This window comes from Sinocyclocheilus anshuiensis, unplaced genomic scaffold, assembly GCF_001515605.1.
Source record: "Sinocyclocheilus anshuiensis isolate Anshui unplaced genomic scaffold, SAMN03320099.WGS_v1.1 scaffold960, whole genome shotgun sequence".
Lineage (NCBI taxonomy): Eukaryota > Metazoa > Chordata > Actinopteri > Cypriniformes > Cyprinidae > Sinocyclocheilus > Sinocyclocheilus anshuiensis.
Genome location: NW_015549635.1, coordinates 547,679 through 574,463, shown reverse-complemented (window position 1 = coordinate 574,463; position 26,785 = coordinate 547,679). Strand labels below are relative to the sequence as shown.

At 37.6% G+C, this 26,785-nt stretch overlaps 3 protein-coding genes and 1 pseudogene across 3 annotated transcripts; 1 reads left to right on the top strand and 3 right to left on the bottom strand.

Moving 5' to 3' along the window:
• Nucleotides 1-1,120: 1,120 nt before the first annotated feature.
• Nucleotides 1,121-12,585, bottom strand: LOC107659733 (erythropoietin). The gene is made up of 5 exons (XM_016448764.1): nt 12,430-12,585; nt 7,813-7,943; nt 7,086-7,172; nt 6,792-6,956; nt 1,121-2,366 (listed from the first exon to the last, which is right to left on the bottom strand). Exons 1-5 carry the CDS (start codon nt 12,443-12,445, stop codon nt 2,214-2,216), a joined length of 552 nt encoding a protein of 183 aa, XP_016304250.1. The 5' UTR covers nt 12,446-12,585; the 3' UTR covers nt 1,121-2,213.
• An 8,091-nt stretch (nt 12,586-20,676) lies between these two features.
• LOC107659714 (ufm1-specific protease 1-like) lies at nt 20,677-21,681 on the top strand. The gene has a single exon (XM_016448736.1). It carries the CDS (start codon nt 20,873-20,875, stop codon nt 21,623-21,625), a length of 753 nt encoding a protein of 250 aa, XP_016304222.1. The 5' UTR covers nt 20,677-20,872; the 3' UTR covers nt 21,626-21,681.
• Nucleotides 21,682-22,520: 839 nt separating this feature from the next.
• LOC107659717 (endonuclease domain-containing 1 protein-like) lies at nt 22,521-23,959 on the bottom strand. Its single transcript, XM_016448740.1, has 2 exons — nt 23,642-23,959; nt 22,521-23,102 (listed from the first exon to the last, which is right to left on the bottom strand). The coding sequence occupies exons 1-2, from the start codon at nt 23,957-23,959 to the stop codon at nt 22,521-22,523; spliced, it is 900 nt and encodes a 299-aa protein (XP_016304226.1).
• A 1,387-nt stretch (nt 23,960-25,346) lies between these two features.
• LOC107659707 (endonuclease domain-containing 1 protein-like) lies at nt 25,347-26,577 on the bottom strand (annotated as a pseudogene).
• Between the last annotated feature and the right edge of the window lie 208 nt (nt 26,578-26,785).

Sequence of the window (26,785 nt, the reverse complement as noted above, 5' to 3'; positions counted from 1 at the left end):
GTCAGATCAGCAGTCTTCCCCATGATTGTGTAGCCTAGTGAACCAAACCAAAAGAGACCATTTTGAAGGCTCAGGAAACCTTTGCAGGCGTTTTGAGTTGATTAGCTGATTGGCATGTCACCATATTCTAATTTGTTGAGATAGTGAATTGGTGGGTTTTTGTTAAATGTGAGCCAAAATCATCACAATTAAAAGAACCAAAGACTTAAACTACTTCAGTCGGTGTGCATTGAATTTATTTAATACACGAGTTTCACAATTTGAGTTGAATTACTGAAATAAATGAACTTTTCCACGACATTCTAAATTATTGAGATGCACCTGTATAGTTATAGCCTATTTTAAGGATAATTTATTTTATTTCATAGTAATAATAATAATAATAGTAAATGCTTTAATAAACATTAAATTATATGATTATAAATATATTTAACAACAACATAATTTAAGAATAAAAATAATACCTCTGTAAACTACTTGGGTAATAATGACAGATTTGACAAGGTTCTGCTTTCACCTGCTAAACTGCATATCGCTGATCTCAAGTCTGTGGCTATAACATGGGGCACAAATGTCATAATAATTGCAATATATATTACCTAACGTGTGGGAAATGGAGATGGCATGTTAGCAAGGTTGGGATGAACAGCTCATCTTAAATATTACTCAAAGATGAGCCTGGTTTGTCAGAGGGTTGACGTCTGATGGCTGATCAGTAATAGATCAGATCTTCTTTCAATAAGTAAACTGGATCGAAATGTTTGTCCAGCCATTCTTGACCAAACTAAAAGAACAGAAATATTGGTGGTAAGTATGGTGAAAATGAATGACACAAAGGAGTGTTCAAAAATATTTAGTGGTGTGACTAAATTCCTTCAGTGGAAACGTGACAAAAATGCAGTACTTATTTTATAATCCGGTTAAGCCTTAGGCATAATGTATGCCTAGTTCTCTCTCTCATATCTAAAAAAAAGTACTTGTTTTCACATCTAATTCTTCGAAAATTCACATTGGAATCACATGTATTTACAGAATTGCGAGCAGTGTATTGACATTCTCAGCAGAGATGCTTCATAAGACAAGAAGAAAAACTTCCTCTCTCCTTGTTTTTACAGTTCTATTTTTTTAGCTAAGAATAATACTTTGTATTTGAATACCAAACAACAATGTGATGAAAGAACCACACAACGGCAAAATAACAGGAAAAAACATCTACAAACATACTTTGTTGCATTTAGACAGAGACTGACTGACAGATGTAAAAACAAAAACTGGCTATTTACGAAAAACACAAACAAGTTATACAGAAAAAGAGAAACAAGATGTCAACCTTACAATCATTTCCCATAGGCAAATATGCAGCATCGTGCGTGAAGTGGAAGCAGGCCAGGATGTTCGTAACTACACACACTAATCAATATTTTTCCTGGCAGCGGCGTTATCTGCACAAGACCGCGTAATTCAGACAGGAGCCAACACAGCCTCATCAGGTCTCACGAAAGCTTCCCATTCCCCAGACACAAGAAGCAATCTAGTCCTGCTTCCTGTTCACCCCAACTGACCCGTAAGAATCCAGCATTACAACCTTCCTCCCCTGATGCTTGAAACATTCCCTGCAGCATTCACAAAAGTCACACACATACAGACACACATACACTTAACACTGATATGAATATAAAACCTACAGTGCATAATTAATATTGATAAATAGTTTACTCTATCAACATTTCAAAGTTTGGAGGTGCTTGAGGCCGAAGAGAGGTCTTCACTTGAACAGCTTCAGAAAAGAATCTGCAAAAGCCAGTGATTCCAGCTCTAAGAAATATATCATCTATATAAATAATGACAATTTCATAAGCAATACAAAACAATTTTAAAGAATCCCAGATAAACCTTCCCAGTTGAGCTGGGCAAGTGCCATCAGTCATATTGGGTAAGAGGAGTGATTTCTTTAAGTTTTATGTTCACATCTGGTTGATTTAGCCAGGTAACGCAGATGAGTTTGCAAATGCTCAACACACAAAGAGTAGACAGCCATAGGGGGCGCTTAGCATTCTGAGGGGATGTCTTCTTTTCCCTTTGTGAGTAAATCTTTCCAAGTGCTATGACTCCCAGTCATTCAAACTTCGGCGACATATCCTTTGTAATAGCCCATATCCTGCCTCCTGATATGAGGAGCTCCAATTAGTTTGGCCCTTGCCCAGAATTGTCTATCAGCTGACACCTTGATGGCAGACAGGTGCATTGGCGAGCAGAAGACGCACTTTTCCCCTCAGGAAGTTGATGTGGACCTGAAACAGCTCTGAGATTGAGGATACTTTCTGCATCTCTTTGTCTTCTCCACCACTGGTTGGAGGTACATATTCCTGAGAGACAGGGAAATGAGTTAAAGAGTAAATATGCAGTGCAACTAATAGTCTGTAACAGCTTTATGTTTTAGACACACATAATTCATGCTTTTACATTTTTATTAGCTGTAAGAAAAAAATCTGTAAAAAAACTAAAAAAGTACTTGTACTTTAATGGAACATTTTCCATTAAGTTTCAGGGCATTTCCTTTCATTTTAAAAATGAACATTTTCTGAATATGTACTCACCCTCAGACCATCCAAGATGTAAATGAGTTTGTTTCTTCATCAGAACAGATTTGGAGAAATTTAGCATTCCATCACTTGCTCACCAATGGATCTTCTGCAGTGAATGGGTGCCATCAGAATGAATTAAAAAAGCTGATAAAAACATCACAATAATCCACAAGTAATCCAGTCCACCAATGAATGTCTTGTGTAAATGTTTTGTAATAAACTTAAATAAATAATTCTTTATTAAGATTTAAGTTTTTAACTTCAAACCATTGCTTCCAGCTAAAATACGAGTCATCTACCTATAATATTGCTTTCTCCGGTCAAAGAGTCGTCACGTCTGAATCAGGAGAGAAATATGCACAGATCAAATACAGTTTACAAGTGAAAACAGTCCAAAAAGTTCTAAACAAATATGTTGGTGCATTTTGATGTGAGAGGACAACAGAGGATGGACATTTTTACTGGAGGAAGCCTTATTATGGATTATGCTTAAAACACTGGATTTGTTGCTTTCCACTTTTTTTCATTAAATTGTTAATTGATGATTACTTGTGGAGTATTGTGATCATCTGTTTGAACTCTCATTCTGATGGCACCCATTCACTGCAGAGGATCCATTGGTGAGCATGTGATGTAAAGCTACATTTTTCCAAATCTGTTCCAATGAAGAAACAAAGTCATTGATATCTTGGATGGGCTGAGGGTGAGTACATTTTCAGCAAATTTTCATTTTTGAGTGAACTATTCCTTTAACCCTTAAACATAATACAATACAATGCATAATTTCAAAATATGGCAAAAACACCTGTGAAAAATTCCTTCATATTGGCGCTGTATATTGGACCCTATTTTTTTTAGAATGTAGTCGCATAGCCGCTGTTTGTTTTAGCACTACGACACAATTACACAATCACCATACAGTGACAAACATGTTCTCTTCCTGAAGTTGACATAAGTTTGTAGCATACTGCTCTTGATTAGCATAACATCCATTTTCCTGTTCCTGTAGCTTGAGTGGTTGAACATGATGCTAGCAATGCCAAGGTCACAGGATTTGATTCCCAGACAACAGATTAGCTGATGTAATGAATGTCAAAACTATGTTCTTTTAGTTTCATCATCATGGACTTTTAGTTTTTCTCTAGGTTCCTATCTTCCTTGTTCAGTTTTCCTGCCACTCTTTAGTTGTCATGGAAATTCATTTAATCATCACAGGTGTTATTCATTAGATCCCTAATTTGCCTTGTATTTATGTTGCTCTGTCTCACTCTTGATTTTGTCTGGTATCGTTTGTGTTATGCCCAGTTCAGACCACGATTTTAGCCCGATTTTGCCACGATTTGCTTGACATAGGGTGTCGTGGGGATTCGTAAACGACAATGGGCGTCGGGACGCAAGATTCCATCGTTTCTGCACGTGTAGTGTGTCATAGTGGACGACAACCGATTCCGTGTCTGCGATGCTTCATGACAGAAAGGCTAGCATGTTTATTTTTTTTTTTCGTCGTCCACGACGTGTTCTGTCACATTGGTGACGTTGACCAATAGCAGCACAGAAGCTCTTTCATACACAGGTTTCAAACATGGCAAAACGAAAGAGAGATGATGGTGCTGCTAGGTGGAATTATGAGATGGAGGAATGTTCGTGGAGCTGTGGCAACAGTACTCCTGCCTGTATGATGTGTCATCGAGGGACTACCATGGCAGAACAAAGAAAGAAAAATGCTGGCAAACTATAGTGGAAGCGCTTCAGCAATGTTTACATTCTTGTTTTCGGAAGTCAGTCGCTAGTTCCGCCTTCTCGATGACATCACGCATGCCGTCTTTAACGACGGGCTTTAACAATGAATGGTCGGGAAGCAACGTGTAGTCTGACATGTTTCTTGTCCACGACAAGATTTTAGGAGTCAAAATCGTGTAATCTGACACAGTGACTATCGTGACCGACAAAAATATTGTGTAGTCTGAACCCGGCATTATACACAACTGTCTTGCATGTGGCAGATCTTCTGAGTAATTTATTAAACTTTGTATTGCTTTATATTCATCTACGTCTTCCTTGGACATTGTGACAGAATATCAGACTGCTCTGGATTGGGACGAATTACCATTATCCCGTAGACCTCCCAGACACAACAGGACTTGACTGGAAGGAGGCCGTCATTAGGTGTCTGGAGAGCATCTTTCCCTGATCCAGAGCACCGCCAGTCCCACAGCCCAGCCAACCATCAACACGCTGCATGGAGCGTCTGCCAGAGCCCACCGCGACTGAAGAGCCAGCGTGAGAAGAAGCGACTGAGCCTGTCATCGCCCTGAAGCCAGAGCTGATTAACCAGAGTCTGACCAGGTGTGTGAGCCTGCAACACTGCACGTGCCGGAGGGAGTATTAGTGGAGTATGGAGTCTCCTGTGTTCCCTTCCAGCCTTCCTCTATCACCTCATCTCTATATTTCTGCCAGTTCTGCTGCCCTGTCTCCGCTGGTTCCTGTAAGCACCTTAGCTCACCCTCAGTCAGCACCATCCTGGAGCCTTGTCTCGCCTCGGGGCTTCTTTCTCCAGCTCTGCCTCGGCGTGAGGATCCGCTGTCTCCAACTCCAGCCTCCGACTCCTGGACTCCACCTCGGCCCTTCGACCCATCAGCTCCACCTTGGATCCTTGCTTCTTCGTCTCCACCATGGCCCATCATCTCACTGGCTTCATCGGGCTCCCTCGTCCTTCTGGCTTCACCTTAGTTAGTCGTCGACCCTCCTTTGCTATGGGATTCCATTCCTCTGGCTTTGCCTCGTCCCTCCATCCCTCTGGCTCTGTCGGGCTCCTCCTTCCCTACAGATCCTCCTGGGTCCACAGTTGCTCCAGCTCCCTGCCTCCACCTCAGTCACAGGAGCCGTCGACTCTGCCTTGGCCCTCCGGACCCATGGAGTCACCCTGGCTCTTCGGCTCCGTCTCCGCCCTGGGCTCCTCTTCCATTGGCCTCGTCTCCATCAGTCGGCCCCCTGCTGTCATCAGCCTTACCTCCACCATGGCTCCTCCCTCTCACTCCGCTGGGGGCTGATACACCGGCATCTCTCTGGGTCCTGGGCAGTAGGCATTCTCCATCTTAGCCGCAGGGGTCTTGTCGTCGTCTGCCACCGGTCACTGCTCTGCCCATCATCAGGCCAGGCTCCTTTGTTCTCCATGCTATCACCAGCCCTCCACCACATCCTCGTCCAACTCTAAAACCCCCTCCATCCAACCCTCTTCTCATTTGTTACAACGCGAGGTCACGCCTTGCCAGAGGGGGTGTACTGTCACAATTATGTTCTTTTAGATTCTTCATGGACTTTTAGTTTGTTTTCTGTCTGTTTTTTTATTCAGTTTTCCTGCCACTCTTTTGTTGTCATGGAAATTCATTTAATCATCAAAGGTGTTATTCATTAGTTCCCTCATTTGCCTTGTATTTATGTTGCTCCGTCTCACTCTTGATTTAGTCTGGTATTGTTTGTGTTATACACAACTGTCTCGAGTGAGTTATTTATTAATTTGTATTGCTTTATATTCATCTTTGTATTCTTTGGACATTACGTGACAGTATGTATAGTATATTGAATGTAATGAACAGCTTGAGTGTACAATTGCTTGGATAAAAGGGTCTGCCAAATACATATTAATTCAGTTCTAAGTGTATTTTCTTAACATTATGCTAATGAATAATATAATTTCACAATTTACACTACGGTTCAAAAGTTTGGTCAGTAAGAATTTGTTGTTTTGAAATTAAATTTTATTCAGCAAGGACACATTAATTTTTTTCAAAAGACATCTATTTCAAGTAATTGTTCTTTTTAACTTTTTTTCAACAAAGAAACTAGAAGAAAAATCACGGTTTCCACTGTTTTCAACATTGATAAATGTTACTTGAGCAGCAAATCAGCATACGAGAATGATTCTGAAGGATCATGTGACACTGAAGACTGGAGAAATAACTGCTAGAAATTCAGCTTTGCCATCACAGGAATAAATAACATAAAAATAAACAGTTATATTAAACTGTAATAACATTTATTATTATGACTTTTTATTATAATTTTGATCAAATAAATGCAGCCCTGGTGAGCATAAAAGACTTCTATAAAGACTTTTAAAAACCTCACAGGTCCCAAACTTTTGAACGGCAATTTGTATGTTGAAATATTATTTGAAACGTTCCCCAAGGGACCTGTGTAACTCACCGGTATGCTGAGACTTCGCAGCACTTGTCTGATGCTGGCAATGTTGCTAATACTGGCATCTATGTGGGACTGTAGCACATCAGTCTGATTAGATGCCTGTAGTGAGCTGATGGCCTCATTCAGCACATGTATGCCTGACTGGACCTCTTGAGCTTGCTCCTCTATCTGAAGTGACACACAGAATATATTCATAAAGGAATGTTAATACTAAATGTGTTAACCATGTGGTATTAATTTGGGTACCGTCTATATTATATTATAACCTCTACAACAGGAATATGCAGGAAAACTTACATTCATCGCTTCCCAGACATCAAAATCTACTCTGGTCAGAGGAACAGTGAAGTTTGTTGCAACGCTGCAAGCATCCTTACAAGCTCTCTGTGATTGCAGAAAAATTCAAGTCACATTTATTAATATAGCACTATACACAATAGAGATTCAAAGCAGCTTCATAGTACTACACAAGAAACTAACAGTATTAATGTTGCAAACTTGAAATATGATATCAGTGAATCAATGAAATGAAATACAATTTCAGCTGTAAAGCAGCTCTAAATAGACAATAGAATAATTATTCAGCTCACTTTAGTTCAGTATTGCTTCATCAAATTATGAAACAAGCTTAAGTCATCTATAAACAGCTCTACAGAAGCAGCAGTGTCATTATTCATCTCAAGTCAGGTCAGTGTTGATTCAATTCATTTCAATAATAACAGTATCGATTATGAAACAAATTCAAATCAGCTATAAAGCAGAAGACAATTGTCACTGCTGAATTCAGTTCAGAGTCATGTGATGTTCAGTGAGAATTATTTCAGGAGTTGTTCACACAGGACATTATCTAGTGTTCAAAAACAGCTAGAGGGAGCACATGAGAAGAACACGTGTCATCTTTAACCTGACATTGCAAAGATGTTTGCAATGGCATAGATGAAATTCAAGAAACTGAAGGCCTTAGAATTCCAATTAAAAGTGTTTATAAAATCACAGCTTCAGCCATCATGTGCATGTCACTCACCAAAGCAGCCTCTGCATCCCATGCCTCCTTAATGAAATGGTCTAGGACGCGCAGGTCGCAGATGGGGCGTAATGGGGAGGACAGGCCTGGACGGGTCCACTCCAGCACCATCAGCAGTAAGGCAAAGAGTCCTGGCAGACACAGAACAAATGAAGATCAGTTTAAAACTAACTCAATCTTTGGATGAGATTAAAAACTAAACACCAGTTTTACACCTCTGCTATCTAACAAAGACTAGCAGCACTAGCCAGAACAACCAGAATCCTGAACAGTTTCTTTCCATAGGCTGTCAGATTTAATATAACCCACTCTCTAAATCCCCTTCCTGCCATAGTCATTGTTATACGGACACCAGCAGTGACTTCAAGACTCTTAAACAAGCAATATAATAAGCAGACAAAGCAAAACTGTACCAGGAGAGCAAATATAAGAGAAACAAATATTAACAATATCATACAAATTAAAAGGTGAGCGTAATTTACAGTATCATGCATAAAATAGTTTAATATTAAAAATTTAAAGTTTAATTAATAAAACCAGTAAAATTACTTTGAATTGTAATAAATGAACAAATATTAAGTTAGTGTGATTAAAGGTTAACTATGCTTTATGTTTAATAACATGGGTTGTGATGGATTTAATATTAGTTTGACATTATTAAATAACTACAGGTGTATATACTCACTGAATACAACACATAACGCCACTTAGTGTATACATCCATAACTGTGTAAAATACAGTCTAATTTATTGTTTGCAATTTACTGACATTTACTTCATTACATCTATGGATTTAGAAAAGGCGTTTATTCAAAGCAACTTACAAATGAGGAAAAACACAAGCGACTGGTCAACAACATATTTTAAGAGAGTGAAGAAGAATACCCAGATGTTTCATATTCTGTGCAAATTGTTCACTGAGTCTGTGTTAAATATCTTCACTATAGTTTTTATGTGGCAATTACATTGCTCCACTGCTCTGTAATTTATAAAAACTGCAATGAACCCAACTGACTGTCTTAAAGAGATTAAAGCAAATGTGCTATTAGCACATGGTAACAAGACTTGCCACAAGGTGGTGCACTGCTACATTTTAGTAAAGAAATATAGGAAGTGATTTTGTATTTATATGAAGTACTTCTACTCATCTGGCTCCTGAACCAGACCTTTCCTAGTCAATGGATGAACAGAAAACGGAACTCAACCACCCCATCTGTTTAAGCAGCCATCCATTTTCATTTGTCTTCAGGCCCATTCACATCAAGAACAGCAATAAAGATAACTATAACAATAACTATATTAAATGTCCACACCAGTGCATGATAATGTTCTCTTTATTATAAGGGCATGCTTCAGTTATGTCATATGCTGCTTTAAATGCTCAAGCTGCAAGATGGATTCTGATTGGCTGTCAAAGTTCTTATCATTCATCTGCTGGAAAATTCATTCTGAAAGTGATTCCAACTGTATCATTCTTCTGTCATTATTGTTAGAGATGTGGTGTGAACATCCCTATACTCACAGAATAAAGCCATTATTAAAACTTCATAGTTATCGTCTTTGGTATGAACGGGCCTTTATACTTTATGACTTCCAGATCAAGTGTCACTCTGTTGCTTCTTGCTCTACATGTCTTTATTTGTAAATGGGATCGATTTTTATGATGTGCATGCTGTAAATAGCCATTTGATTGCATTCTCTGTCAAGACAAATAAATCAATGACTGTAAAAAACTAGGTAAACAAGCCAATAAATAAGATAATCAAAAAAACAATCATACCAGCATTATGACCTGGAAAAAAGAACAAGATTTATATAAGAAGCATCTGAGAAGCAAATAAATAAATACAATTCTATTCATTAAGAAAAAGACAACACACGAAACAATGGAGACACACCCACACAATGCTGAATCTTCTGTCTTTCTGGAATAAAGAGACAGATTACACAGAAAGAGTGTTTGTGTATGTCTGGTCTGCACCATCTAATCCTCTATCACATGCGTGTCAGACTGTGTGAAACCTAACGTCGGAGTTCAAGCAAAAATGAAACGATAAAAATACATATTTGCAGTGGCAACAAATGGTAATTCTAATCTTTTCCTATTGCTTCCTAAGCCATGAGGTTCTACATCTGTACTGCTGGTGTACTTTAGGGCAGATAAGTACTGCATGATAAGTATTCATCCTATGTAACTAGTCATGTGATATTCTTGCATTTACTTGTTGGAAAATTTTGAATGCAGTCTTTCAGCTTTAGCGGGCTATGATGACGCACTAGGACTATTATCAAAGCAGATGTACCCTCTGGAGATGCTCTGATGTTAAGCACATGTTATGAAGAACTCCAGGTTGGGTCAAAATTTAGAGTAGAATATCAATGATCAGAATTTTCTTCAGACTTTGAGATAAGAAAGGATGTGATTCCTCTTTTAGCCTCAGCTTGACAAATCACTTTACTGCTGATCTTGGCAAAGAGTGGTGTCTTGTCACGAAGGCAACAGAAGTTCTGTTGACACCATGACCCAATGAAAAATCAAGAACTGTCTGAATGCTACAGAATGCACGTCCACCATGTAATCAGACCATCTCTAGCAGCTTTTCCAGGAACTAGACCTATATTTTTTCTGACCAAGACTCCAGCATTTTGCAGTCACAAAATTTAATTAAGTGTGGCCTCCTACACTTAAAAATATGAGCATAGAGCTCTATTTATTTTAGGCAGCCCTCCATCTCTCATTCAGTTACAGTGACCCAGCTACTACAAGGTCACTTAGAGACCACCATGCATGGATGCTGTTACCTTCACCCATAGATACATTTGTTGTAGTTATACTTCCGTTCAAAAGTTTGGGCATCAATGAGATTTTTTTTATTTTTTGAAAGAAGTCTTTAATGCTCACCAAGACTGCATTTATTAGCAAAAAAAAATCTATTGTGAAATATTATTACAATTTCTTTGTTAATATATTTTAAAATGTAATTTATTCCTGTGATGAGATGACAAAGTTTAATTTTCAGCAGCCATTACACCAGTCTTCAGTGTCACATGATCCTTCAAACATCATTGTAAAAACGCTGATTTAGTGCGTTTCTTATTATTATCACAGTTTAAAAACAGCTGTGCTAATAATATTTTTGTATAGATTGTGATACATTTTTTTCAGGATATTTCGTGTAACACAAATATCCATTTTTGTGAAATTGAAAATTTCTGCAACAATGTAAGAAGTCGTTACTGTCACTTTTGATCAATTGTATGTATGCTTGCTCAGTTAAAATGTTATTTATTTTCATATACTAAAGACTTTTAGACAATAAAAGAATTGAAGTTGATTATGTTTTCATACTTCTTGAATTACAACAATTAGGCAATGAAAAGACAATAAACGTAATTATTCACTTGCAGGGTCTCAGATTCAAACAGTCTTGAGGCAGTATGTTGATTTTAAGAGAATCAACCTCAAAGTCATTCAATGAAGCATGTGCTAACTCTACATAACCTTGCACAAACACATACACTTGACCTTACCCCTCTGAATGAGTAAATGATAGGAAGAGGGGGAGAGACTATATCCCATGCCTTACTCTCCAGCAGAGGGAACAGCCAACTACATTTGAGTGTCTATGAGTTTAAGGGCTTGAAGTTAGGATCTTAGCTAATGTTAAAGGTAACAGAGAAAGTGCCAACATTAAATGCCAACAACTAGTGTCTATTTTTTTGCCTTGTAAGAGAGAGCACTGTCACAGGGGCAAGTCTAACCTTCTATAAAACCAAGGACATTGACTCTAAAAGTATAACTTTGATACATTTTAGCATGTATAATTTGAATGTGAACATATACACTACATCATTAAAACAGCAATAAGTGTATTTTGGCTATAGGAATTCACTGAAGCTTTAACACAACAAAGAAGAGCTCAACAGGAAACTACAATTAAACCTGATCTACAATAATTCTCATAGCATTCTTTATTTCTTACAGGAAAAATCTCTGGAGAAGCCATTTGTGATCATCCCATGATCTGCGTTTGAGTTTTGTTCTTTCTTTCTGCAAAGTCACTGTCTCATTTTCAGAACAGAATTTGCTAGTCCATTGTCAGCTTTCGATGATGCAGCAATTTTACAATGAGTCAGCTCTCAGTACAGTCATGTAAAACATGCTTAATAAAGATGCCAGGTCATGCATGGGAAAGTCCAACACAAATAGATTGCAAGCTAGTAATGCTGAGAGCTCAAAATAATCCCCCTGACTTCCTATGTGAATAATACCTGTTTTCTGATTTAAAAAATAATAATAAAAAGTGATGTGATTGATCACTATGGGAATCAGAGTTTTAAATTAATTGATTAGTTTTGATTTCTAAATGCACTATTATAATTGCAGAGATAAATTGCCCCAAAACACCCTTTTGCCCTTTCGTAGTCAAAATAATATGATTTGTGGCAATTTGCATTTTGCCTCTCGTCCCAAGTTAGTAAACGTTTAACGTATTGCTTGCTATTCATTGCACGAATTTTACTCGACAAAACAACAAAAACACAGTTTTCCACTTGTGTTGCTAAATACACGTTGAGACAGTAAGAATCAATTTTATAAAAGCGTAATTATCTTACCTGAACCGTGAAACATTCGCAAAACAACTTGGCATTTTTCAAACACATGATTAAATATGACAAATATCGCGCAAGGACAGCTAAACTGGTGGCACAAAAGACATGGATAGGCTGGAGCACAGACGCATCCAGTCCTACGCGCTGCTTCCAAGTACTCTGTGGGACGCACACGCGATCAAGTACAATGACACCGTTCCTTCCCATGAAGCACGTACTGCGATCCGTTCGGCTTTGCAGCACGCTATTGGCAAGCTTTCTATGAATGTAAATTCCCCCTCACTCCACGAAAGCGCACCGCGACTACGGAGAAAAGGTGGACCTCTCTCATCAATGTTCAGAAAGAGGTGGAGAATGGACTTGTCACCCATGAAACAGCTACAAAATGTTAAACCTCAGGCGGGATAAAAAGGCTGAGGCCGTTTAATTTACTCACTGGTTATCTGCATCTCAGAATCTAGTCCTCACAGGATCCTCTCCGTTTCGTCCATAGCTTCGTCTATTGCCCGTTAATTGCAACCGAAGCTTTTAAGGTATTGTCAGCACTCATCGGTTCCGTAATGCTTATTTATTTATTTTCAATCCATGACTTTGAAAATAAAAATAAAATATTACAGTCTCGTGATAGTTATCAGATCAACTTCCTGTTTTGGAAGGGACTAGTCTTTCATTGTTACTCACATAATATCTGTTTTCTCAAAGCAAATAGCGCACCAAAAAAAGTTAGCACGGCTTCCTCTCAAGGCAATTTACAATGATCCTTTAACTGCATTTTCCACTGTATACTTCCAGACAAGGGTGGTAACACAAAGAAATTAAACAATACAACTATGCATCCCTGTATGCTTCTTAGTACCCCAGGTTGTTGTTTTTTTTTTTTTTTGAGAAGCAGTTCTTCATATTCATTCAGCAAACCTTTAAATTTGCAAGAATTATAGGTCCTGTTTACCTAGCACCTTGGAGATCTTAAGCCAACAAGGTACGTCAAACGAATGACTGAGACTTCAGTTTTGCAACCATCCAAGATGCTCCAGGGGAACTATCCACACAGATGTTAAAAAAACAAGTAGTAGAAATAGGTAACTTTCAGGTAAAAACAACATTTAGAGGTTATTTTGCAACTTTAAATTTAAGTTATAAGTTATGTTATACATTTGGTTCATCTAATCCTGTCATTCACATTTTAAGGATATAGCTGTCACTTTATAAGCAGCATATTCCAGCATCTCCCCACCACACCCACCCTTATTTCTTATATTTATATTAATTAAGTAGGGGAACTTAAACATCACCCTCCACTATGAATCGTGAAATCTGTTTACTTTCATTACTCTCCACGAATACTAGAGGAACATAAAGGTTCTTTGTCTGCATCTACGGTTCCATGAAGACCCTTTAACATTCATGGAAACTTTCCATTCCATAAAAGGTTATTTGTAGTGGAAAAAGATTCTTTAGATAATTAAAATGTTCCTTACACTAAGAAAAAAAAAAAAAATTTTTTTAAGAACTATTCAATGAAAGGTTCTTTGGGGAACCCAAAATGGTTCTTTTATGGCATCGCTGTGAAAAACCATTTTTAAAACCTTGATATTTAAGAGTGAACTTTATTTGTAGACCAAATTGTGAATCTCTGGAAATTGTTCCGGATACCATTTGGAGTTGAACTAATGGATGAACTTTGTATAGCCTTTCAATAACTCTTACCAGGCTCTTGAAGTGTAATCTAAAATCAAGGAGAAAATGTACCAGAACTACTTTATATTGTCTGGTAAATTGACAAAAAGCATTAGGAATATTACATATGTCAAATGTGTTTAAATGTAATTGGCACAGAATAGTGTAATCCAGGAAGGTAAAGTGAGTCTATCCAGGAAAACATACTGGGTCACTGAGAAGGCAAAGAGTGTATAAAAGGCAATAAAAAATATCTATACATCTCTAGAGGGCATTCACAAGAGAGAATCTCTATGGGTTTTGTCTAAGGCACAAAGCTTACTTGTGTGGCTTTTTTTTTTGTCCAGAATACTTACAGCCAAAAATACTAGGCTGAATTACGTGTCAGTTTCAGTAGTGAGTCTTGAGTAAGTTACATTTTTTACGTGCAGTTGTATACTTCACGTGCTCTTTCAGGCAGGTCTGTTTGTTGAAGGATGACAGAATAGAGGTTGTTTGGGCAACAGTTGTACAATGTATTTATTTCCAAGTATACATGTACTCATGAGGCCCAACTCCTCTCAGTTCTAAGGATAATCAATAAAAAAAATCTCTCTGCTTAAATGCTTCTGCAGATATATTTTTTTCTTGTTTATAAAATATAATCACCACAAACCTCTTTGCTGTTTTACTTTTAATATCTATCTCTCTATATTTACTTCTAATATCTTTACCTGTTTGCAAGAGATATTAGACACAATCACTGAATAATATTTCATCTGTTTCATCAGAATTATAAGTTGTTTACACACACACACACACCCAAGTTCTGTATCGCTTAGACTCTTTGTGTTAGATGTCATGCCTCTGCAGCTCACAAAACTAGAAAAACAGTTTGGATATCGCTGTATATTATTTCCTCTGTTTTAGTAAACACCACAATAATAAGGTGTTTGCACACACGTAGACAAGTTCTGTATTGCCTACAGACACCATGTCTGTTGTCATGGCTCTAAATCTTTCCAAATCATTTGTCGCCTTGTTTGATCAAACTACTGTTTGCTCTGCTTGAGCCAAACTGAGAGCAAAGAGAGACAAGGTACGTGCTGTGGAACATGTGTGATGGCTGGAGAGGGGGCGAGGGCGGGGGAGTCTCGGCATAGTGACTCCAAGGCTTGGACCCTGTCATTGAAATTGGGATGATTAAAAAAAGACAGGGGTTATGTGTGGGAGGAAGCCTCCCCTTTATACTAGTAAACAAAGACAGCCAGAAGCTGGTGATGCAGAGATGAGGAGAGAGAGCGAGTGAGAATAAGAGGGAGATCTGCATAGTAAATAGAGAATGACTGTTTTGATTCCTGAATGGAAAGAGAGCCAGATCAGGCTCCTTGTTTGAGGTACAGTGGCGCGCCACAAGACAGGAAACTTACATAAAAGAATAGGGGACGGGGAGGTCGGAGCCACTAAGGTGGCCTGTCGGAAGTTATTGTTTCTGAATAAGAGGCTTCCAGAATTAATAATCGTGAGTTCAATGGGTAAAGCTTCCTTTCGGATTGTTTGCCCTGTTAGTGATTCTCTTTATACTCCATAGGGTATACATGGTATATGAACACACTGTTATGTACTGCTCCTAGACTTGAAAGGTTGGAGATCCAAATGCAGCTTTTATTGGGACAATCCAGAAACGTAATCCAAAATACAGGCAACAGGTCAATACACAGGCAACAATCCAAACAAGCAACAAGGCAGGAAACACATGCAAAAGGGTAATCCAAGAGATTGACAATAAAGACTGGTGTAAAATCTGCTGAAAATTCAGCTTTGCCATTTTAGGAATAAATCACATTTTAAAATATATTAAAATAAAATAAAATAGAAATGTTATTTCAAATGGTAATAATTTGTAATTTATTTTTGGTCAAATAAATGAAGTAAACTGATAAAAAAAATACAATAAAACAGTAATATTATGAAATATTCTTACAATTTCATATATTTAAAAATATAATTTATTCTTGTGATGGCAAAGTTGAATTTTCAGCAGCCATTACTCGAGTTTTTAGTGTCACAAGATCCTTCTGAAATCATTCTAATATGCTGATTTGGTGTTCAAGAAACATTTACAACATTGAAAACCGCTTTTACTGCTTAAATTTTTTTTGTAATATACAACCATTCACTCTCACCACAGATTGGGGTAAAGAAGAGAAAATAAATTAATAGTTTTACATTAAGCGAAGTCACGTTACATTGATGAAAAGTGACTGTAAAGACATTTATAATGTTTCAAACGATTATATAAAATGAATGCTGTTCTTTTGAACTTTCTATTGATCAAAGAATCTTGAAAAAAATGTAGTACGGTTTCCTCAAAAATATTAAGCAGCAATAATAATAAAAACTATGAATAATAATTGATAATTGAGCACCAAATCAACATATTAGAATTATATCTGAAGGATCATGTGACATTTAAGAGTAATGGCTGCTGAAAATTCAGCTGGCTTTAATTTACATAGAGATGTACTGCAAAGTGAAGCTCTAACTGTTTCAAGATAAGGGTCTGCAGGCCAAAAGAGGAAACCTGCAGATTATTTGGCAGTGTTCTCCCACACACAGCCTGCTGGTGGCCCTACTGCTCTAAACAACCTGACTGATTGTTTCAGGAAGACCCTTTCCTCTCGCCCTGGAACCCGCTACCCACCCCTTCATCTTCAGCTATAAATATCATACTGCTCTTTGGGAGGTGTTGGGATTTTAATAGACTGGAAAGAGCTTCATTTACTGATAAAATCTGCACTTTACAATGATAGACTGCCATATAAGGATATTTCTAGCTTTGGCCTTTGCTCTCTCCAGCAGAAACAATAGAAATAGAAATCTTCATTATCTTTGGCACTTCAACAAAAGTGAATAACAATCTTTATTTCAGAATTAAATCATTATTTTTGATTCATAATCAAAATGTATATTCAATCAATTTCAGTGTCATTTCACACGACATCAAACAACCATCTTTCACCAGCTTAACAATTTTTTCCCCCAATGCATATTATTTGCCTTTTGTGCAGCTATGCTGATTATATCCCAATAAAATGCTATAAATTAGTTTGCTCCTGCAATTGTCAAATAGTCTCTGGACATTTTTTCCCCAAAGCTTTCAGTTAGTGCAAATGAGCATTAGTCAAAAACATGCTGTGCATAAAGTCACATAGTGTACATTTTAAAATGAGTTAATAGGCTTGCGTGTAATCCGCTACCACTGACATAGTTATTGTTGTTAGATCAGTACTCCTTGTTCTGGCTGTTGACCAGTCTTATACAGCAGATACATGCTAATCATTTCACTATGCCACATTCACAGTTGAACCATTCAGAGAATGACCAACAGCCTGCCAATAAACAAAAAGAAATCTTGAGGTCATTTCATGAATGAAGACAGAAGTACTTAAACAGCTGCTGAAGCTAACAGAGAAGCCAATAATGCAGTCACAAGTGTCTTACATAATATTACTTAAATGTTCACAATTACACATCAACGAAAATGTTAAACCTGCATGTTTAGTAAGGTTTTGGCAACAAACATTTTTAAAAAGTGGCAACACTTAAGTTAGTAATTCCTGTACACTATTTGCATGCAATGTTCAAACAATAGAGTGTACACATAATTATTCTCAATAAAATCTCAGAAAAGGATTCAACAAGAAAAAGTTGGATGCAATAACTGTGCAATTCGGTGTGACACTGCCTACCTCCACTCACCTACAGTTATCCGTACAGTCTTGTGTCCAGCATCAATCATAACTACACACCCACAAACCGTGTGACCTCTTTAGATACAGGGTTTTATTCTTTCCATTCTAATCACTGTATTTTACATCAGAGGCTTGATATTTAGGATAGCTTTGGAATGTCTTCCATCTCCAGATTTCTGTCTGATCTTAAGTGTTCATCTTTTGTCTATCTCAAGACAAAACATTCAATTTCAGGCCAGCATTCACATATCCCTTATCATGCATTGTTTATCGTAGTCTATTCTTTGACCTTGTGATCTGTTTTTTGCATGCTGATGTTTTTCTGTATTTTAATTATACCTGCTGTGTCTTGACCTTGTTTTAGTAATGGTTTACATCCCTTTCAGTTTAATGGCTCTTATCCATCCACCAAAGCCAACTGTTAATAAACCATAATATATATTTATTGGGGGAATTATTTTTTTACTTCACAGAAAATGTTAAATAGATGATTGGTGGCGTATGTTTAAAGCATTATCGAAGCATCAAATTTTACCTTAATCCCTGCATTTTATTTTAAAAAATCAATATTTGGTTTGGATTGTACAGCTTCTATTTTCTACCATTTCACAGTAGGCTTTTATGGTAAATGCACAGGACATTTCTATGTAAAACAAGTCATTTAATTTAATGATTAAAAGAACAAAAAGCCATCTCATGCAAAAGCCTCATATAGCAATATGCAAGGACTAATCCTACATAATGGGTCGAAAACTGTTTACCAAACCCTTTGTTTATACTCATACAGGATGTTTTCTTTTCCCTGACAATGGCATCCAGTCTATCCAGAGATATTTTGGGGTCTGTATCTGCTTTGGAACCTTTATTAGCAGAGTGATATTACTTCTGCCAGTGTTGTTTCTCTGGTTGCATAGGTTTTTGTTTATCTTCATGTGTATGGGAAATTGACAGAGGAGGATGCAGTCTGAATTTGTGTTTCTGTCCATAAGGAAACAACTTCGAGAAACAAAAAGACTGTAAGCTCCAATCAATTTTTTTAAGATAGCGACAGAACACACAACAAGGGGAACAATCAAAATGTCAAATATATTATTTCCTAAAGCATTATTCAAGACACGTAATCTTTAAACAATCAGTTCAGTAGTTGCAACATGATGCATTACAATACAACAACTGCAATGCACATAATGTTGATCACAAGGTTGGCATTTATTGCATAATCAATTAATAAAAGTGTGTAACAGAACGTAGCTTACCTTATTCATAGCACTGGCCAAAGCAAGCAGTGCTCTCCAAAGCCAGAGTGGAATAGATCTAAGGATATAGGCCAGGGGTGCCCAAACACGGTCCTGGAGGGCCGGTGTCCTGCAGAGTTTAGCATGTTTGGATCAGGCCGTCAATCCTTTACCAAAGGAACTCAGCATTTACTGTTTCCACATTTCACTCACTTAACGTTAGGCTTTTACTTTCAGAAGTTGTTTCAGTGTAATTGCTGACTGGTTGTTCATAATTCATTAAAGATTCACTTTTCCGCCCGTGGGACGAACGGTTTAAAGTAGGCCCCTACGGTGAGGAATGTTTCGGTTCGGTTCTGCAAAGTATACGCCTACAAACCGTTCTGCCGCCCAGATGGTGGAAAAGCGGCTGATATAGATTTAGCCTTTATCGTAAATAAATTGGGAGAAAATAACAATTTAAACAATTTACATTTATAGGATAAAACCTACGGAGCGTTCCTGTTTTTTATCTGTAGTTTCATAGGCCTACATCTAGCCTAATTTTAGTGTATCTTTTATCCAAACTGTTTAAATTGAAATGTCAGGGGTGTCAACAGTAGGCCTGCTTATTAGTTCTACAACACCCAGAGCTGTGTTTATAGACTAAGGTGACCAGATTTCTGAAATGAAAACCGGGGACATTGCCTAGTTCAGTGATCAAAATATCACTGAAATCTCACATGTGATAATCTACTAAATAAGAAAACGGGGACAATATATTTGTGTATGTTTTTTGTTATTATTGTTTTTGTTTCCAAATATTAATATCATAATTAGTCATTACAATGATGTTTAAGGATCAAGCTTACCCTGGTTTATTAATAGGACTACAATTCTCCAAAAATTAAAATAGTAAACAGATCAAAACAGGATTATAACAAAATTATGACACAAACAAACAAAAAAAAAACAATAAAAATGAGAACATATGATAAATAAAACTGTATTTAACAAATATTTTTGGAAATGGATCTTTACTACCCCTAATCAGGCTTATTTTGCATTTTAGGCTAATTTTGACCACAAAGTATGTGCTTTCTGCAAGTGTAATTGTTTAGTTTATTTATTTATTATTATTATATTAATTCATATTATTATTATTCATATCGGAGTCGTGACGGCGGAAGTTGAATGAAGATTAATGTTTAATACTGTGTGCAAAAACAATCCCACCTTATACCTTGTTATAAAGTGCACACAAACAGTATTACTTTGTTTTAACATGTATATAGTTAGTATGTGACTACCTTGAAACCAATAACGGTGTGTCTCTTTTGATCATTGACGATAATAGCGTTCTGCTCTAGTCCCAAGTTCTTCTTGGCTATTACATTAATTGTTAAGTGTTTATACTTGCAATAAAAAAAAAAGTTATTCTTGGCTAAAGTAGCAGCGCCCTCTGTTGGTGAAAGTAATCGTTGTTTTGAACGCGCTGTAAAACGGGGACATTTCCGGGGACAGTTCCAGTCGGGGACAGGACACGAAAAACCGGGACTGTCCCCGGAAAACGGGGACGTCTGGTCACCCTATTATAGACCCTATTCGTTGTTAATTAAAAGTCCATTATTATCACGCTTTTATGTGTGTAAAACAGAAAAGATCGCGAATTTGAAGCGGAACTGTTTTAGAACGAGCTCATACACCACAGGGAAGAGTTTCAGAGATGGACGTGTGTGAGAGAGCTGTCATGACCACACGTTTTTCCTTGTTTTTAAGTATGTGAACGCTAGCTATCGGCGCTGATATACACGCACTGACATGGAAGATACGGAAAAAAGAGGGACACAGAAAACTGAGTGTATAGATTGGGGTAGACTAGTTTGTGGACAAACGCCGATAACAGCCAATAACGAAACACGGAAGGATATATTAGTAATGAATGCCCATGACGGACTACCGCAGCCGTCGCCAGACTGTGACAGATGCTCGGTAATATCAGGAGAGTGTCTCTATTATCATTATGGTTGTGATGGCAAAGATGACAGAGGTTGGGGTTGTGGATACAGGACTATTCAGACAATGGCTTCATGGTTGTGTCTTAATCAGCCTCTCACTGTGATCCGCAGACACCCGCCTAGTCTTTCTGAAATACAACACACTTTGGTGGAAATAGGGGACAAACCCGATTCATTCCTGGGTTCTAGGGAGTGGATTGGGACATTTGAGGCAAGTCTTGTTCTTGACCAGCTCTATGATGTTCCCTGCCGCATACTGCATGTGCGATATGGCAAGGAGCTTGATCAAACTGTAGAAGATCTTCATGACCACTTTCTTACCCGTGGGTCGCCAGTTATGATGGGAGGAGACAGGGACAATTCCTCTAAGGGGATCTTAGGTGTGTGCACTGGTAAATGGGGGAGTTATTTGCTTGTTATGGACCCTCATTACTTCGGCTGTCCCTTGGATAAAAAGTCATTGCAAAGTCAAGGTTGGGTTTCATGGAAAGCAGTTGGTTCTTTGGATCAGTGCTCTTTCTACAATCTTTGTCTCCCTCTTACTGCTAAGAAGTGACAGTGGCTGTTTCACCCAATCACTGAATAAAATAATAACGAAATAAAAATGGCATTGACATTCATGCTCATTTCTTTCATGTGTCTCAAAGCTGTCACAGCAAGAGCAATATTTGAATATCAAACCATGACAACGAACTGATAAATGAGCAGAAATATGTGACTGTACAGTAGACACTGAATTTTATTTGTACATTTATTTCACAGATGAGACATGCAAGTGTTAACAGCATACTGATGTCTGTCACACTGTTGTGTTTACATTTAATCTCATTCATTTACCCAAAATGTGCTTTAGCTTTACAGAATGTTAAACAACATGTTAACATCTAATAAAGGTAAAGATCATACCAGAAATAAAGCTCAGTTGTTTCGCTGGAATATTTAGCACATATATTGTTAATCTCTAAAATGTATCTTTGAACTACTTTTTCCCAAAGAAAAAGATAAGTAAATCATTATGTATTTTAATGTGTGATGAAGGGGGTTTAAATGCCTTAAAGGGATAGTTGATGCAAAAATGAAAAGAGTTTATTTTTTCTGCTGAACACAAAAGAAGATATTTTGAAAAATGTGCGTAACCAAACAAATGCTAGTTCCCATTGACTTCCATAGTATGGAAAAAAAAACTATGGAAGTCAAAGGAGACTAGTTACCTACATTCTTTAAAATATATTTTATGTTAAACAGAAGAAATAAACTAATACAGGTTTGGAACAGCATGAGGGTGAGTAAATGATGACAGAATTTTAATTTTTGGTTGAACTATCCCTTCAATTCAATGAATTAAAACATGACCTTTTACCATTCAAATGTCTTCATATTAATCTTAATGTAATATCTGCAATTCTGATGAAAATGAACCCCTTGGATTGGTTCATTATCCAATTTTATCTTTACACATCTGACACACAGTCACTGTAAAAGATCTGGAAGTTCTTGTCCACCTCCATTTTGCCCTTGAGAAACTTCTCCAGATTCTTGATGGGAACCTCCACCATGTGGTTGTTCACACGATCATTAAGACCGTAGGCACCGAATGCCGGAAACTTGTACCGCTCTGAGTAGGGAGCGTTGTGATCGTAATCTGTGCAGCAATAGGCTGTCCACATGAATTCTGGGATGGCGACACGATCTAGGTTATCACGTCGAATCATATTACCTGATGTTGTCACACCAGTGATCACATAAGCCTTTCCGTGACAATAGTTGTTGAGCCGTTTGCGGGTTACTTCTACCTGTGTGCTCCAGGGACCAAAATTGAACTCCCTTATCAGGGGAACTACATTGGTTAATGTGTAGGTGGCAGCTTTGTCCAGTGGGTCTGCTTGATGCTCATCTGGGTTAATTTGGCCGCGTTCATATTGCACCACATCGGCGTAGTCTTCTAACACAGCCTGCGTGTCTTCAAAGTTTTTGTGCATTAAGGAAGCCTGTGGAAAGGGTTCCATGTTACTGCTTCCTTTCTCAGTTGCCAGCTGTGCAAAATGAGAAATGCAGGTGATTAAGATGGATTTAGATTCCCAGGAGCATGAAGAGAAAGAAGATTAAACACCCTTGTCAAATGTAATGATTACAATACCCAGATCACATTCAAACATTTCAGGAGAGAAACATTCAAATTCTGTATATATATATATATATAGTATTGAAACATATTATTGATTGATTGATTGCAAAGTCGGGTAACCATTCAAAAGTTTGGGTGGTAGATTGTGTTTTTCAGTTATGCTCACCCAGGCTGCTTTGGTTTGATTAAAATAAGAGAAATATTGTGAAATGCTAGTAAAAGTTGATTTCAATATATTTTAAAGTGTAATTTATTCCTGTGATGACAAATCTGAATTTTCAGAGGCCATTATTCCAGTCTTCAGTGTCACATGATCTTTCAGAAATCATTCTAATATGCTGATTTGCTAAAAAAACATTTATTATTATTATTATTAATGTTAAAAACTATTGTGCTGCTTAAAATCATTGTGGAAAATATAATATGTTATTCTTAGCACACACTCACCTGTGGTTCAAACATCCAGGGAATGTCTACCCGTTTCTCCCCATCTGATTTCTTAAAGGTGTATGCTGAATAGATGGGGATGTGTTTTTTGGGGTCGTAGAGGGTCACAAAGCGAGGGTTGTCCACATAGCGCTGGCAGATCTTTTTTAGGGAAGTACTGAGGTAACCTCGTGGTGGAGTGCCCATATAAAGGAAATCCTTACAGCGATCTACTTGGGAGAAGTCGTCCACCACTCCGGCTTGTGATCTTAATATCAAACACATCAGTGGGATCAGCAAGGTTCCAAACCAGGACCAGCAATAGACCATGAGATTCATGTTGTCCTAAAAAGTTTAAATTGTTGTCTTTCTTTGTGAAATGTTCTTTGGACTGACCTAGGTAGGACAGTATCACAAGAAATAATTTCAGGAAAAAAAACTCCCTTTTCTGTGGCTGGTTTCTTCACTGTCTCCAATGGACTGTCTTTATCTCTTTTAAAATTGACTGACTCTTCACTGGTAGGTGGAGAATAAAATGAGAGCCACTGAATTTCTAATGCAGAGTACAAAGTACATGCAAAACCATGTTCGGAAAGTCTGATCTACAATAATACCAACTTCAAAATTGATAAGACGAACTTCAGTGTGCCATTATCCTCATCAACATGCAAATCAGCAAGGTAAATTTGCTCACTGCTTGTCGAATGTTCATTGGCTCCTTAAAGGTGAATATAGTTTTCTGGTCAGCCAGCAACCTGAGCCAGAATAGGATGTGATAGAAAAGAACAGTGACTTTAAATTGAACTAAATGCTACTTTAAGACAAACGTTTGAGTAATATACAATCGCATGTGATTATCTGAATTAAACACTCAATAATCTATGTAAATATGAGAACAATAAACTGCTAATGCTATATGGACTGTTAATTGGCTTATCTTTCCATGTTGCACCATTGTACTCAGTTCAGTAAAAAATTACACATACTCTTACACATACATTCCAACAATAACAGTAGATCAGGCTGTAACTATATGATTAGTCACCACTGAATTGTGTTCACAATTTCAGCAGTTAAAACATCTTTAAATTCACATTCATATACACACTATATCAACAAAGTGATATTTAAATGCAGTGCTATAAGCTATTTAAAGACATGGACACAGTCACATCATGCTCTGCAGTGTGGCATGATAATATGGAAATCATCTAAGAGTAGGACAAAGTCTGACAGGTGACTTTATTCTCTTCTCAGGTATATTGTAGTCTTGGCTGATTGCATTTAATTTAAATAAAAAAATATTACAGCACAGGCATAGAGCACTTAGTTTCCTAAAGCTAAATCTGGATTTCCTTAGCTCTCTTGCCAGCATCTGCTGCAAGCCACACCCACTGGACATTATTTTTTATTCGTTTATTTACATTATTCTCTTGACTGGCTCTTGAATTCATTATCATTGCACAGATGCTTAATTTTAATGTTCACAAATTCTTCTTAACACTAAAATATATCAGCATGATCAAAACCTAATGAAACTTTTTGCTCAGTTTGTTACACACACACACACACACACACACACACACACATATATATATATATATATATATAAATTGCATAATTTTTCTAAAGGTTCAATAAACGTTTCCATTTAAAATAAACAAAATTTTCGGACAATTATTGCATATGTAAGGCTTTACACTTTACAGGGTTGAGAAGCTTTCACTCACTTCCTATTGGTATGTGTATTTTCTGTGAGACAGTCTTTGAAAAAGATGCTCACGCTTTTGTCCATGCCTGTCTGATTTTTCAGGAAGGTCTCTAAAGCTTTCAAAGGCACTTCTGTAACACTGTGTCCCACTATCTCATTCAAAGCATATGCTGCATAAGTGGGAAACATGTACCGTACATCATAGGGTGAATTTCGATCAAACCGTGGACAGCAATAAGCGGACCACAAGTGCTTTGGGACAGCCATGCGGTCCTCTCTTCCTCTTCGGATGGTCACCCCTGATACAGTCACCCCAGTCACCACATAGGCAGCACCACGACAGAAGTTATTCAGGCGGCGGCGCACTGTATCAATATACACGGCCCAAGGACCCTCTAATAAGTCTGTGATCTGAGGCACCACATTTGTGAGTGTATAGGTAGCTGCTTTATCTTGGTTGTCTGCCTGGTGCTGGTCAGGGTTAAGTGGGCCACGCTCAAACTCCACTGCATCAACATAGTCTGCTAGCACAGCCTGGCTCTCCTCAAGCAGTTGATCGGTTTCACCACTAGAGGGCAACTCTCTCATGTTTTCGCTTTCGTCAGCAGAAACCAGCTGGGAAAAAGAACAAGAAATCCATATAGAAGCTCATATTGACAGAACAATAAAAGTATACGGACAGTACCAATTAGTGTTATGTGGTGATTTCTCTGTTGTCAAAATAAAGACTATTTTGTTTCAATTATGTAGAAGATTTAGAAACTAAGGTAATCTGCTACCTGTGGTTCATACATCCAGGGTGTGTCCATCCTCCTCTGTCCATCTGACTTTTTGAAGGTGTAAGCCGAATAAAGTGCCAGTCGATGACTGCCGTCATACAGTGTGGCATAACATAGTTTATCTCCATAGCGTTGGCATATCCTCTTCAGATTGCCCCCTCGGATACCTGTGGGTGCTGTATGCATGTAAAAGAACTGACTGCATTCTTTAAAGCTGTCAGAGACCGTGCCGCCTGCTAGACACAAACCTGTCAACAAAAGAAGCCTAAAGATAAAAATCTTACAAAGAGCCATCAGAAAGTAAAAAAAACAGAAGATAAGTTATCAGTGTTTGTAACAAAATTTCCAGTTTTTAAATGCAAAGACAGGCAGATCCATCTGTTCTTCCATGGTGTTCCAAGCCAAACTGATAACCTGGAAGAGTGAAAGTCACCACATGCAAAGCATCAGCTTTCTTACCCTGCCATGTGTAAACCTATTTGACCAATGGAACAATGGAAGAAAATGGAAGGTCTTGAGAACAGAATGAACAATCTCAGATTCAGCTCATAAAGGAATTTGGCTTAATTATGGCAATCACGGTATGTCTCTTGAAATAAAATATAAGCACAGCCCATTGCTCCCACAATAATTTAAAAATGTCTCATAATATTTAAACAGGAAGTGAGGATACAA

Coding starts and splice junctions, on each gene's coding strand:
- LOC107659714 (XM_016448736.1), top strand. CDS start 20,873: ATGGAAGATACGGAAAAAAGAGGGACACAGAAAACTGAGTGTATAGAT.
- LOC107659733 (XM_016448764.1), bottom strand. Junction 7,173..7,812: donor GGGATGCAGAGGCTGCTTTG/GTGAGTGACATG, acceptor CTGCAATCACAG/AGAGCTTGTAAGGATGCTTG. Junction 2,367..6,791: donor TGCGAAGTCTCAGCATACCG/GTGAGTTACACA, acceptor CCTGTCTCTCAG/GAATATGTACCTCCAACCAG.
- LOC107659717 (XM_016448740.1), bottom strand. CDS start 23,959: ATGAATCTCATGGTCTATTGCTGGTCCTGGTTTGGAACCTTGCTGATC. Junction 23,103..23,641: donor CCTGGATGTTTGAACCACAG/GTGAGTGTGTGC, acceptor CATTTTGCACAG/CTGGCAACTGAGAAAGGAAG.